The 14,067-nt window shown below is 56.2% G+C and overlaps 1 protein-coding gene and 1 non-coding gene across 3 annotated transcripts in view; both read right to left on the bottom strand.

Moving 5' to 3' along the window:
* The window catches only part of CPNE5 (copine 5), a 64,943-nt gene extending 54,382 nt beyond the window's left edge, over positions 1–10,561 (bottom strand). For both annotated transcript variants that reach the window (XM_036493838.2, XM_004590325.2), the window contains exons 1-2: positions 10,049–10,561; positions 7–47 (exon numbers count right to left, since the gene is read on the bottom strand). In XM_036493838.2, the coding sequence (XP_036349731.1) occupies positions 7–47; positions 10,049–10,143 (136 nt within the window). In that variant the 5' untranslated portion in view covers positions 10,144–10,561. The remainder of the gene's footprint in view (positions 1–6; positions 48–10,048) is intronic.
* A 2,920-nt stretch (positions 10,562–13,481) lies between these two features.
* Positions 13,482–13,588, bottom strand: LOC131481972 (U6 spliceosomal RNA). The gene has a single exon (XR_009246676.1). It is a non-coding gene; the product is annotated as a U6 spliceosomal RNA (small nuclear RNA).
* Positions 13,589–14,067: the final 479 nt, after the last annotated feature.

Here is a 14,067-nt window from a genome sequence, read left to right as displayed (position 1 = left end):
ACTTACATGGGTCAGACTTGGAGAACATGTCTTTGTCCAGGAGGTTCCTGAAAGAGGGGGAGAGCAGAGTCAGAGGCTGTGACCCAGTAGGCAGGTAGATAGAAGGCAGCTCCTTTTGTTGACTTTGTCATTGCAGATGCTAGGCATGCTCTGGAAGCCTGTGGCCTCAACTCCCTGAGGTCAGTGGCTTCCCTATGTGGCACATTCCAAGGACGGGTAAGCCGGTGCCCCGTATGACATCAGCTGCTTGTTTTTGGGGTCAAATCCTAATGTGTTTAATGTGTTAGCCCCTTCTTTTTTACCATTGTCTCTCTCTACAAAAAAAAAAAAGACATCCCCCAAATTTAAATCAAGCAATAAGAACATTGCTACCCTGTCTAGCATTCACTGCTCTGAGCCACTACCTTCAATCCCCAACCCCTGTGGATTAATGAGCTACACCTCCGTCGGGACACAGACTGGTTGAAACAGAGTCCTTCTACGGTCAAGGGTCAGGGCTAACACTAGACCCTGACAATCAAACAGGAAGAGCCCTCAGGATCATCTGGCCTACCCTCTCTTGATGCTGCCATCTCCCATCTCCACCAGCAGTGGTAGAAGCAGAAAAGTCTAGAAGAAAGTCTTATCCTGAATCACCATCCCCAAGGCCATCAGCAAGGACGACCTGACCTCCCAGTGCACCCGCCACCTCTGCCCCAACCCCGAGGTGGAAGCCCAAGGCTGCCTTCCTCACAGGTGACCGCAGCAGCATCAGGTGCTAACATGAGTGTCCACAGACTCTGGGATGGCCCAGCTCCTGCTCCTGAGTGCGTTCTCAATGATGCAGACTAAGAGAGGGGTCCCCAGACAGCTAGTGGGGAACTGGGCCCTAAAGAACTCTCCCCTGCATCCCCACTTGGGGACCTCTCCCCAAAGACAGTCTCCCCACCAGCAGCTTATCCCACAGCACACGGCCCTTCTTGCTGGTTCCCAGGGCCCAGCTGCCAGCTGTCACTCAGAAGTCATCAGACAAGGTCTTGATGAAATGCCAGGGGCGCCACCCGATATACCACAGGCACCTGTTACCAGTCCCACTGAGTGAGGCCAGCTTCTCTCTAGGCTGGCTGTCTTGCAGCATGCTGGATCCAGAGACAGGGATGTCTGCCTTGATTTCAGCACCCACGAATTACCCACACCTCAAAGAGGAATCCACCGTGGAGGGCCCTGAGGCATGGGATCACAATGGGAAGAGCTGAATGTGACAAACAAAAGCAGGAATTGCCTTTGCAATCTAAAAGGAAATTCTATGATTGCACGATATCCTTGACAGTCAAGCTGGAGAGGCCCTCAGAGGGGCCCTCTCCCCTGACAGGTCAGGAAAGCTGGGCTCAGGGACCCAGCAGGGAGGTCTGGTCTCCACAGCTGCACCTGAAACTCAGGGTAGTCATGTCTAAGTAGTAAGAAAGAGTGAATCCCTGAGTTTCAGTCTAGGATGTGTGTTTGTGTGGATGAGAGAAAGTCGTGTGCTATCTTCAAAAAAAAGCAAATGTGGCTTTTTTTGGTCCTGCCTGCTTCTCAGCCAGGTAAGTCACAGAACCAAACTGCCTGCAGTTCTCAGTGTCCTGGGGCCTGGATCACCCTGATAATATGCACTCAACACCACTGAAATTATTCCTGTCATCCTTCTAGAACATTCTTGGCTCTCCTCCTCAATTTCTTGGATACTGACCAACAACCGTGTCTTTCCCTGATCTCTCCCGCCTAGAGTGGGTCACCCTTTGCCCCACTACAGGACCCAGCTTACCCCAGGATGCAAAATTGTGTGTGTATGTGTGTGCATCTGACTCACAGGCTGAGAGATGCTCCTGGCACAGCCCCACTTGGCATCTGACCCAGAAGAGTGATCCGGTGAGGGCAGCCCTTGCTGCTCTCCCTGGTGGGTGCCCATTCCTGCTCAGGTCATGCTTCGTCCTGGCTGCAGGGAGCAAAGTTAAGGGCATGGTCAACCAGGCTGGGCTCATATCCCAGCTCCGGACAAGCACCTTTCTTCCCTTGTGTCTCAGTTTCCTCATCCATAAAGCGGGGACTAAAAGCAGTCTGGGGGCGCCATTAGAATGTGAAGCCCTAGGACAGGCTGCCCAGCCTGGTCTGGCTCCATCAGTCTGCTGCTGGGTAGGGCCATCACTGCTCCAGGGGATGCTCAAGCTAACATGGGCAGGAGGGCAGCATGAACCACCTGCACCTCCATGGCCTCAGCTTCCCCCTGCCAAGTCACGGACAATCTGCACCTGTGTGCATCCTTGCCCACTCCCAGGCCCAGAGCAGCAGGGTGTGGCCTGTAACACACAGCTTCCCGCAGCCTGAGAGGAGCCAGGTCTGTTGCCCTGTGCAGGCCTGACCACAATGCCATGGGCGAGCCCAGACCCTAAGTGCTTTTCCTCTGCTTGCTGTCTCTGTCAAGCGCAAACAGAAATATTTTTTCCAACAGGCAAAATGTACTTTTCCCCCCAAAGACCATAAAGCCCTTCCGCTGTCCGCAGAGCAGCCTGCAGCCTGGCTGCTTTTGTTCCTGAAATCAAGGCCAGGCAAGCCGAGCTGAGGGAGGGCCCCACTCAGAGGCATCCAGACAGCGGTGGGCAGCCCTTGGGCTGTGAGGTCAGGGCCAGAAGGCGCCAGCAAAGGGAGAAGGCACCAGAATGTGAGCTAAGCCCCGGGCAGGTGCAGAGGAGGGGCCTGAGGATAACATCTCCCACTAGGTGCTCCAGACTGAAGCTGGAGATACAGCCCGCTCCTCAGGGAGCCAGGCACAGTCTGAGGGGGGAAACACAGCCGCATCCTCAGGGAGCCCCGGTCTGAGAGGGGGAGACACAGCCCCGTCCTCAGGGAGCCCCGGTCTGAGGGGGGAGACACAGCCCGCTCCTCAGAGAGCCCCAGTCTAAGAGGGATACACAGCCCCATTGTCACAGAGCCCTGGTCTGAGGGGGAGACACAGCCTTAACTTCAGGGAGCGCCTGAATGACCACACTTGCTTCTGACCAGACCCGCTGGTGGAGTGACCCTGTCGCACATCCCAACTGTCTCTCAGCAGAGCCCATGACTGCACCCAGCCATGATGTTCGGGGGTCCTCACGAGGAGCATGTCATGAGGCCCCTGGGGCTGTAAAGCAAGCTTGCCTGTCCGCACAGACATAGGGAGTTTTCCTTGAGAGTCCCAAGGAGACTCTTGAGACTGCCAAGGCTTCTAGAGATGCGTCTGTCTTCTCCCCAGCATTTCTCATGCTTATGGGGGGCTGGTGATGGGGGCGCGCTGAGAATATGGACTCGGCGGTTCCTTGCCGGCTCCAACACCTGTCCTGTCCCCTAGCTAGCACCACAGCCTCAGACCAATCACTCCCAGCTCCCCAAGGCTCTGGCACCCACAACTGGAAAGCTGGGGTAGCCCTAGTCCCCGCCTCCCAAGGGTGCTCTGAGATCTCTCATTGCAAAACAACAAGGATGATGTTTGCCACAGAGAAACTGTGCCAGGTATACAGAAGGTGCTCAATAAGGGGCTCATCCCCTATCCCCTGCTCTGTAATGCCCGGATGCAGCAGTATGCCAGTGGCTCTACAACCCTTCCTGCAGGAGTGCAGACCCTGGGCAGAGGAGGCAAGCTCAGGAAGCAACAGGACTTCTGAGAGTCCCAGATAGACGCCCTGACTGCCGGCACCACCCTGCCCTCTACAGCAACTCCAAACAACTTGCAAACGGGTAGGAGGATGAAGATACTGTGCAGGTATACAGTGCTGTGTTGAGTAGTTAACTGGTGGCCTTGTGGACCCTGCATGTCAATGCCAGGCAGTTGAAGCTGTGTGTGTGTGTGTATGTGTGTGTGTGCGCGCGCGCGTGCACGCACGCGCATGCATATACTATGTCATCAAGCTCATTGGGACGTGCCTCCCAAGAGATCTCCTGTCCTGCTCCATGCTCCTAAATGGAAGTCATGGGAGGGGAGAGGGAAGAAACAGAGGGGACCCCGGCGCCCAGCCCCTGGCACTCCCCCACACCCTCTCTCAGATGCCTGTGCCATCTCCCAGGCTGGTGATATCCCCAATGTCTGCACAGTAGAGCTGCACAGTAGTAGAGCTGAAAGAGCTCTTCTTGCTGGGGCTATTTGCATTTTTATTATCGTTAATTGTGATCCCTGTCCCTCCCACACTGGGAAAACAGCCTGAGTTCTGGCGTCAGCTGTAGCCAGCCTGGAGTCTCCCCAGGGTCCTCGGGCCATCCTGTGACTCTGAACAAGCCCGGCCCCTCCAGCTCCCCTCACCTGTGCACAGAGTCACACACCTGCCAGAGTGGCAGGGAAGCCAGGATCTTAACCAGGAAGTGGGCTTGGTACCTCTCCTTTCCCTATGCCTACCCCACCCCCTCACCTAAGCCCAAAGGCTCCAACTGCAAACATATGGGAAACCCACCATGCCCTTCCCCTGCCGCCAACATCAGGAACTCCACACTGCGACTCCCTTCACACCAACCTGCAAAGTGTTTAAAGGTTAACTAGATTCCTGGTTAGCACCATCCAGCCCAGATGCTGGGTGAACACCACATGAAACTCCTGGGGCTCAAGCCTGTGGTTGCAGTGGGTTAAGCTGCCACCTATAATGCCAGAATCCTTTATCAGAGCACGAGTTTGAATCTCAGCCACCCTGTTCCCAATATAGCTCCTGGCTAGTACACCTGGGACAGACAACCCCAAGGACTTGGGTCCCTGACACTCCACGAGGAAGACACGGATGGAGTTCCAGGCTCCTGGTTTCAACATAAACCAGACCTGGCTGATACAGCCATCTGGGGAGTGAACCAGTGGACGGAAGATCTCTCTTTCTCTTTTCTGTAACTCTACCTTTCAGATAAATAAATTTTGTTTTTATAAAAGTTTCTGTTAATATTCCACCCCCAGCTCTGTGAGAGCAGAGTGTGTATCCTGCTCACCACTACAGCCTAGCAATAGGACCGAGTCTGGCACAGGGAGAAGTTTCAATAGCTGAGGACAACCAGCAGAGATGACTGATGGAGTGGCTTGAGGCAGCAGCAGCAGCACTGGGTCCTACGGCCTCAGCTAAGCACATCGCTGCTCACAGAGAGCACCCCCAGACTCCACTCTCTGTGCTTCCATGGCCATCTTAGAGGACATGCATAAGAATGTTCTGCTGTCTCACAGATGGAGACTCCAGCAACTTGGCCCATGTGATGCTTGAAGACACAACACCACCTCATGGGACCTGCAGGCACCATGCGAGGCCATCAGAAATGCCAGCAGGAGGCAGAGGCACCTTGGTGTGTCTTACAGGTGTACCAGGCAAATGGGCCAGACAGGCAGGCCATCAGGGCTGCAGGTGCATTGCACCTTCACAATCAAATCCCCTATCACCTGACATCAGATGTGACCAGCTGCTCGGACATGAGAGAGCGGTCCTCACAGCTGCCGCACTTCAGGCACCTGCTAGCCCCAGGGAGCTTGGGCAGCCTCCAGGGCCACTAAAAAGTCTCCGTGGATGCCCACTCCACTCTCTTCCTAGGAATGGGGTCCACATGATGTAGAGCTCCTGAACCTAGGGAGGGTAGACCCTCTACCCCTACTCTACACAAGACCCAGCTTCGGTCACTGAAACAGAAAGGCAACCCTGTGGAATACAGTTCCCCAGGATTCCCACTACCTGGGGACCACACTGGTCGATCCCCTCCCCTTGCATGTGGACACAGTCTGGGGACAGAACAGGCTAGCCACATGCATGATCAGGTCATGACACACAGTCAAGGATGCCAGCCCTGACAGCTGATACATCCAAGATTCTGGAACAGAAGGTCATGGAGAAACTCCCAGGGACCTGGAATAAGCCACAACCTGGTGCCAGTGTTACCTGGCCGGGACTCGTAGGTGCACAGACTGTAGAAGCCCTGAGATGTCTCTCTGGCCCAACAACCAGCAAGAAAACAGGACTTGAATCTTATAGCTGCAAAGAGCTGCCCACATTCAGGGTGCCTGATGGGACCCCCAACCCTGGATTGAGGTCCAGCCCTGTGGACACCTTGCTTTGAGCTCAACATGGCCCTGAGCTCAAGCAAGCCAGGCCAGAAACATACAAATAAACCTGTGATGTTGCAAACCCTACACTTGTGACAATTTTGTTCCCCAGCAGTTCAAAACTAACACACTCACCAATCTTAGTTCCAACCCTAGTTGAGCAGGTCAGAGACGGCTGGGCACAAGTCACCTCCTGGGGTTTAGGCCAGCGTAGGCGTGAAGTGTCCAGCGAGGCACAAGCACTCAGTACCTGCTGCTTGCTCTCATGCCGCTGCCTCCACTGAACAGTGCCTTGCTGTTGTCAAGGGTTCACAGGCCCTCCCAGCCTTCTGGCTCTGACAGCTGCCACACCGCCCCCAGCCCCGCCCTCTGGCCGAAGCCAGGACTCAAAGCAGATTCACATGTTTGGGAGAAGAGGAGGCAGGGCACAAATGCCAGCCTTGCAGTCCAAATACAGAATCTGCAGGTCAGAGTCCACCACTACCCACCAGCCTCGTGCCACCAACCAGCGGAGGAGTCTGCTGTTGGACAGAGTCCATCAGGGCTGGGGGACTAGGCAGGCTCCAGGCTCGTGCATATGCCCTACTTCCCGGACTCCTCTGGGGGATCCTATCCCATGCAATAAGGCTTGCCTGCTCCAACCGGCCCCTGCCTGAGTGTGAAGGTCTCCTGTTGCCCACACAATGTGAATCGTTCCTCCTAACCAACATGCAGCACATGCAGAACAACCAGTACACAGGTGGGCCTGGGTGGACTGCAGAGCAGCAAAGAGACACACAGGTCTAGAACAGACATGGCAGGAAGGAAGGTCCTTGAAGTCCCAGCCAGTGCTGACGCTGACTTCCCTGGCCAGCTGCCTCACCCATTGCCGCACCACCTCCACCTCCAGGAACCTGCAGACTGATGGCTTCTCCAGCACCCCCTGTTCCAGAGACCGATGTCCATCTAACTGCAGGCGTCCAACAGCAGCCTCACTCCTTCGTGTGGGTTACTCTGTCTAATCCTCATAAGTGGTTAGGGCAGCACAGTTCTTTAAAAACGAAGACACAGGGCCCAGCAGCGTGGCCTAGAGGCTTAAGTCCTCATCTTGAACGCACTGGGGATCCCATATGGGCGCTGGTTCTAATCCCAGCAACTCCACTTCCCATTCAGCTCCCTGCTTGTGGCCTAGGAAACCGCATGGGAGACCTGGAGCAAGTTCCTGCTTCCTGGCTCCAGATTGGCACAGTACCGGCCGTTGCGGTCACCTGGGGAGTGAATCATCGGATGGAAGATCTTCCTCTCTGTATATCCGACTTTGTAATAAAAATAAATAAATCTTAAAAAAAAAAAAAACCACGAAGACACAGGGCCCTGCACGATAGCCTAGCGGTTTAAGTCCTTGCCTTCAATGCGCCGGGATCCCACATTGGTGCCAGTTCTAATCCCGGCAGCCCTGCTTCCCATTCAGCTCCCTGCCTCTGGCCTGGGAAAGCAGTCGAGGAAGCCCAAGGCCTTGGGACCCTGCACCCGCGTGGGAGACATGGAAGAAGCTCCTGACTTCTGGCTTCAGATTGGCTCAGCTCCGGCCATTGCGGCCGCTTGGAAAATGAACCATCAGACAGAAGATCTTCCTCTCTGTCTCTCCTCTTTCCAACAAAAATAAATAAATCTTAAAAAAAAAAAAAAAAAAAAAAGGAAGACACAGGGCAGCTCACCCAAGCTCACAGAAGCAGAGCTGGGATTTGAACCCAGGCACAGTGAGATTAACCACTGCCCAGTAACTACAGGTTTCTCGGAAATCAGCAGAAATGACTGGTTTGGGGTTGACTACCTAGGAGCCAAGACGTATGAATCCATCCACTGATACACTTGGCTGGGGCCCATGGCAGCCTTGAACTCTGGCCAGGATGTGTCCTGGGACAGGCACAGCAGGGAGCCAGGAGCTCCCTGAGCCACAGGGCAGATAGCTAGCTCCTGGATGACTACCAGGAGGGTGGCAGAATTAGGGACCTGCCAACTAGGATTCCAGGGTGTCAGTGGTGGCAATTCAGAATCTTCCCAAAACACCGCCTGCCCTTAACCCCGGCTGCCCACCCTGGAGCCCCTGGAGTTCTCCCACACACGCCAGACCTTCCAGGGCCTGGTCCACAGTGCCCTGCCAGCAGCAGGTATCACCTAGGCTTTCAGCATCCACAACCTCCACTCTGGGGCACAGTGGGGCTGATCATGGGGTGATCTGGCAGGGCATGGAGTGAAGAACACGCTGAAGAAAGCTACTCTGTGCCTGTGTTCCCCCTCCTTGCACCCCGATCCTGCCACGCCCTCTCCCTGCTTCAGCCTAGAACCTGCTGAGGCCGAGAGATGGCCTCTGACCCGCAGGGCTCACCCTGCTGCTTTGGGGGAGGACTTCTAAGCAGTCTGGTGTCAGGATGTGAGTGGCCTCATGGCCAGGGCCAAGTACTCAGGGCCCAGGGGACACCCAAGACAGGGATCAGAGGAGGGTATCTCGTGGGTGTCTGTAGGCATGGAGCACAAGGCTGGGCCACGGAGGATGGGGGACGTGAAGAGGCAGGGGCAGGGCAAGGAAGTCTGAGTGGGGGACGGGTTGTGCAGAGGCTGGCAGGTGGGAAGGTTCCTGAGAGTGAAGACAACAGGCGGCATGACTGACAGCAGAGAGGTTCAGGAGTGTGTGTGTGTGTGTGTGTGTGTGTGTGTGTGTGAACAGGGAGGGAGGGCTGTGGCAGCTGCTGGCAGCTGGGGAGGCAGGCGAGTGGGAGCTCGGGAGCCATCAAGAATCTTCCGGCAGGGTAACTGCAAGATGCCAGTGGGGTAGAGAGGTGATCTGGACATTCAGGAATTCCCTGGAGGGCCCGGCTCCCAGCAGCCCCGTGGCACCTCCCCAGCCGTCACTCCTGCGGGTCCCAAGTCTCCAATCTCACTCCACCCCCTCTTTCACACACCTCTTCAGCTCTCCATATACCTCCCTGATGCCACAATGTTGTAGCTGGGCCACAGGGCAGAGAAAGCGTCTTGACCTAAGAGGGTCCTGGCAGGAGATGCGGTGGGTGATCAAGGAGAAGGACATAGCCAGGCCTCCAGAAAGCTGTTGGTACTTTGGGGGAAATGACATCTGGGGGCAGGGGCAGTATGCCCCCTCTCTGTCCCAGCAAGACAAGCAGGGGTATTCAGCCAGTCACAGGGAACCACTGCCCAGGGCAGCATTCCCCACCCCAGCCGGAGGAGCCTGGTGCCTGTGTCAACACAGCCCCTGGAGACTACACCCAAGTCCTGGGTCCAGGACCGGGCATGCGAGTGGTGCCCCACCAAAGCACCCCTCCTTCTGCCCAGTAGAACCCAGCTTTCTACACAATCCCTGTTCTAATCCTTGGCTGAAGATCTTGGACCCAAGTCGTCATTGTTTGAAACAGCGCCACTGTAAGTTGCAGTGGGTTACCACACCTGGGCAGGAATGGCTCCATCTGACTCCTTTCCCAAAGTGGATTCTGCTGCCGTAGGAGAGAGAGGGCAGGGCTAGGCTACTGGGGTCTAGGGTGCGGGGGTGGGGGAAGGGGGGACTGCGGAAGCCACGAGAAGACTGGGGAGACAAGAGCGGGTGCAGTCTGTGAGGGATGGGGCAAAGCGCTCACTCCCAGATATGGGGAGGGGTTGATCAGACACAGCCCAAGGGGAACCCCACCGCTGTGGCCTCCAGCCTCCTCTTCCTCCCACCCCCCCACTCAGGTACCCCTCCTGCTCTCGCAGCAACAGCAGCAGCAGCCTGGAGCACAAACTTTCCGGGACAGGACCCCCGCTTGGCTTCCCCTTCTGCCGTCGCCACCCTCGGCAGCTGGCCAGCGGCTCTGGGCGATCCGGGCAGGGGAGATCCCCGGGGGTGGGGGTGAAAGGGCGAGGATATTTAGGGAAGGGCAGGGGATGCGCGGAGACAGAGCGACGAAGGGGCAGGAGCCGCGGGGCTCCAGCTGTCCGGGGCGGGGCAGAGGACCGGGGCGGGCTTCTCACCTGCAGGACACGGTGATCTCCACCTTGGTGGCCGGGATGCTGCCCGCCAAGGAGTCGAACTCACTCAGCGACGCCATGTCCTCGGGCGGCTCCATCGCCTGACTCGCCCCCCACCCAAAATGAGTCAATCAATTGCTGCGCGATTCACGCCTTCTGCCGAGCCACCGGAGCCCCGGCTAACCCCCAACTCGGGAGCCGCGCCGGGAGGCAATGGGCGGAGAGAGGAGTGCCAAGAGGGGGCGTGGGCAGCGAGGGGGCGGAGGGAGCGGGGCCCACGGGTGGGGAAGGGGCGCTGGGGGCGCCGCGAGGAGCCTGGGAAACCAAGGGCTGGGGCGCCGCGCGGAGAGCGACGCGGGAGACCCGGAGAGGGGCGTGGGTGGCCGGGGCGCGGGCAGCGCGGAGCCGAGAGCGCCCGGGCTGCGCCGCTTGCGCTGGGTCTCGGCGCAGGAGGCGGTGGGGCTGGGGCGAGACTGCTAGCGCCACCTCCTTGGCTCGGGCTTCGGCTCCGGCTCCGGGGCGCCCGGCTGCGGGAAAATCAAATCTGCCCGAAGTCGCCTCCCGCCTCCCCGGCGGGCTGCGTGCGGGGCCCGGGAGCGCCGGAGGGGCCGCCCGCAGGGGCCGGGGCGGGGCAGCGGGCGGGGTCTGCGCGCGGTGCGAGTGTCTGTGTGCGTGGCGGGCGTGTGGTCGCGCGGTTCCAGAGGCTGGGGACTTGGGGGCGACAGCTCGGCTCCATCTGCGCCCTCCGCTCCCCTCCAAGGTCTCCATCCTGGAGGAGGGACGGGGGTAGGTACGAGAGACCCGGCGTGGGGGCGGGGCGGGGAGCTGGGGGAACAGGGTGTGTATGTGCAGAGCTCGGTCCACCCGGGGCGGGTCTCAATCCAGCCTCCTTGGGAGTGGGAGACCCCAGTGCCAGGAGGACCAGCCTGCTTTCCCGTGTACCACTCAGCTGAGCCAGTCCCCCTGAGAACGTGTCTCAGACCCAGCCTCCACCAGACCAGGTGGGTGGGCGGCGGGAACTCCCCAGGGCCGGCCAGCTGTATGGAGTAAGTGCTTGTTGAGTGCAGGGATGCAAGGGGTGTGAGGAGAAATGAAGACTTACTTCTCCAACCCCGTGGTCCTGAGTCACTTGGGTGGCTGGGGGAGGCCTTGTCTCTAGAGGGAGCCTCCCCTTGTGTGTCCCGCTCCTGTGAAACCCAGGCCCAGGGAGCCCCAAGCTGGGCACAGAAGAGTGACCCCTCTGAGCCTTGCCTTTAGCAGCAGGACCAGAAGGAGCGCCCCAGATGCTGTGTCCTGGGACAGCAAGATACAGCCAGAGCCAGCGATAAGTGGGAGAACAGATTCCTTATCTGGGGACAAGTGTTTCTAGTTTACTTACAAGCCAGGATCAGCTGGATTTCATTCTGCCACCACAATGGAGACAGACGGGAGGAGCCTGGGTTTGAAGGACCTGGTGTGGGTTTGGACCCCAATCTTCCCCTCTCAGAATAACCTTGGCTTCCTTTGCTGGGGACACAAAATCTACCCACCTCACCTAGACAATGCTAGAAATCCCATTTGTGGATTATGTTCTGCATTCACTGCTTGAATGTTAGCTGAGTACTTGCTGTGTGCCCAGCAGGTGCTGGGGTAACTTGGGAAATCTTGTGGACAGCAGAAATTGCCATTGTTTCATTTTCAAAGAGCTGGGCCACACACCATGCTTATGACCATTACATTGTCAATTAACATGGTATAGTTCAGTGGTTTATAGTCTATTCACAGGGAACATAAATGAGTTTAGGGGTTTTTTTTAGGATTTATTTATTTTTATTGCAAAGTCAGATATACAGAGAGGAGAGACAGAGGAAGATCTTCCATCCGATGATTCACTTCCCAAGCGACTGCAACGGCCCACCGATGCTGTGCCAAGCCAGGAACTTCCTCCAGGTCTCCCATGCAGGTGTAGGATCCCAAGACTTTGGACCATCCTCAACTGCTTTCCCAAGCCACAAGCAGGGAGTTGGATCAGAAGTGGGGCTGCCAGGATTAGAACCTGCAGCCATATGGAATCCCAGCGTGTTGTTCAAGGCGAGGACTTTAGCCACTAGGCCACCGCACCAGACCCTACTTTAAGTTTTTAAAATAACGGACAGGGTAATAATATGACCCACTCGTAACGAAGCCAGTTCCCAGAGAGGCTATGCATCTTTTTTTTTTTAATAATCTTACTTAGTACAAAGGGTCAAGGGTTACAGGATGGAAGTGGGCAATACCATTGTTTCCACACTAATACCATTTTTTCCCTCCGTATCTGGGGTGAGGGGAGAAACAGAGGGAAAAGCCCCACCCAGCCTCCCACCCATCCCAGATCCCCAATGTGAGGCGCGCTCTGAGGGTCCTGCTCAAGCAGTTTTGATAGTTCAACAGTTCTGGATTGCTGCCAATCTTGCTGTTCCAATCGCGATGAAACCTATTCAGAATCCACTGGCTGACATAGTCTCTTCTTGGTTGGGGTTCTGAGATCAGCAGTTCAGTTGGAGGGATCTCCCAAGAAACTTCATCTGAGATGATCCCAGACCTGATTCTTGCGTGAGTTTGCCAGTATAGGGTCCAACACCATCTGTCGCCCCAATCAGCTTATGCACATGCTGGTCGTTGCTATTGCTGGGTCAGTTTTGTTTCCAGCCCTGTCTTCCAAGTGAGCCAATGGGTGTTGTAGTCCAGCTTGATCCTACCCACTTCATACTCGATCTTCACACAAACCAGTGGGAGCTGCAGCCTAGTTGGGGTGACACCCCATAACTCCCACCAGTTCTGCACCCTACCCTGGTTCCCATGTTTGCCACTATGTACCGCAGGGTTGTTCAGTCTGTCCCACATCCCATTTAGCTCTCATACATGTCATTGGGCATTGAAGCCTAGTTCAACCCAACCAACCTACTATCCAGCCCACACACATACTGGCAGATGCCTTTCTGTCTAGCCACCCCTGCCCCTGTCCTGGTTCTCGTGCTCTCCAGTGAGAATGGTAACCCCAAGGGAGGTGCCCACTATCTCCCTACTAGGCCACTCCCCCTCCCAGATTATGCAGTCTGCAGGTGGTTCTGGCATTTGACTTGACAGAATTAGCTCCCTTTGCCAGCCTCTGCCAGCTGATGCTGCGGCAAAGCCCAACCATCCCTCACCCATTCTGATTTATTCTTGCACCAGTAGGGATAGTCATCCAAGCCTGGCTTTTCCCTGATCTAGCTCACATGAGGCCCACAGGTATTGTAGCCCTACCCGGTCTGGTCTGCCCCCATCCCGACTCACGCTTTCCAATGGGAGTGGTTGTCCAGCAGGGGAGCCCACATTCCCCTGCCAGCTTTGGTTTTCACATGTGCTGTTTGGGCGCTGCAACCACATCTGATACAGCTCATCTCACCTTGGTATTTCTTTTTTTTTTTTTTGAAAAAAAAATATGGAACGTTTCACGAATTTGCGTGTCATCCTTGCACAGGGGCCATGCTAATCTTCTCTGTATCGTTCCAATTTTAGTATATGTGCTGCCGAAGCGAGCACCACCTTGGTATTTCTTAATGTGTCGCAACCGAACCTGGCCCAACCCACACTCTATTCTGGTGCTCGAATTCGCCAGCGGGTGATGTGAATGGGTTCAGCCTGGTCTGCCTTCAACCCATGAGGCTACACATCTTGTCCATGCGCACCCAGCCGGGAATCGGCAGAGTGGAGACCTGAACCCTGGGCTGATCCCGCCTTAGCTGCCTAACTGCCTCTTAGACTGAGGCCAGGTATAAACCTGTCTTGTCACAGCATTTGGAGCAGCTTTCAGGAGGTCAGTCTTAAGATTCATTTACTTGTTTGCAAGGCAGTGTTGCAGAGAGAAAAGGTGAAAGAGAGATCTTCCATCTGCTGGTTCACTCCCCAAATGGCCACAATAGCTGGAGCTGGGCCAAGCCTGGGGGCCATGTCAAAGCCAGTGGTCAGACATTCCATCTGAGTCTCCCACATGGGTGGCAGGAGCCCAAGTGCTAAGAGTC

Source organism: Ochotona princeps, chromosome 1 (assembly GCF_030435755.1).
Source record: "Ochotona princeps isolate mOchPri1 chromosome 1, mOchPri1.hap1, whole genome shotgun sequence".
Taxonomy (NCBI): Eukaryota; Metazoa; Chordata; class Mammalia; order Lagomorpha; family Ochotonidae; genus Ochotona; species Ochotona princeps.
Note: the sequence above shows the minus strand (reverse complement) of the source record. Positions and strands in the feature narration are given on the sequence as shown.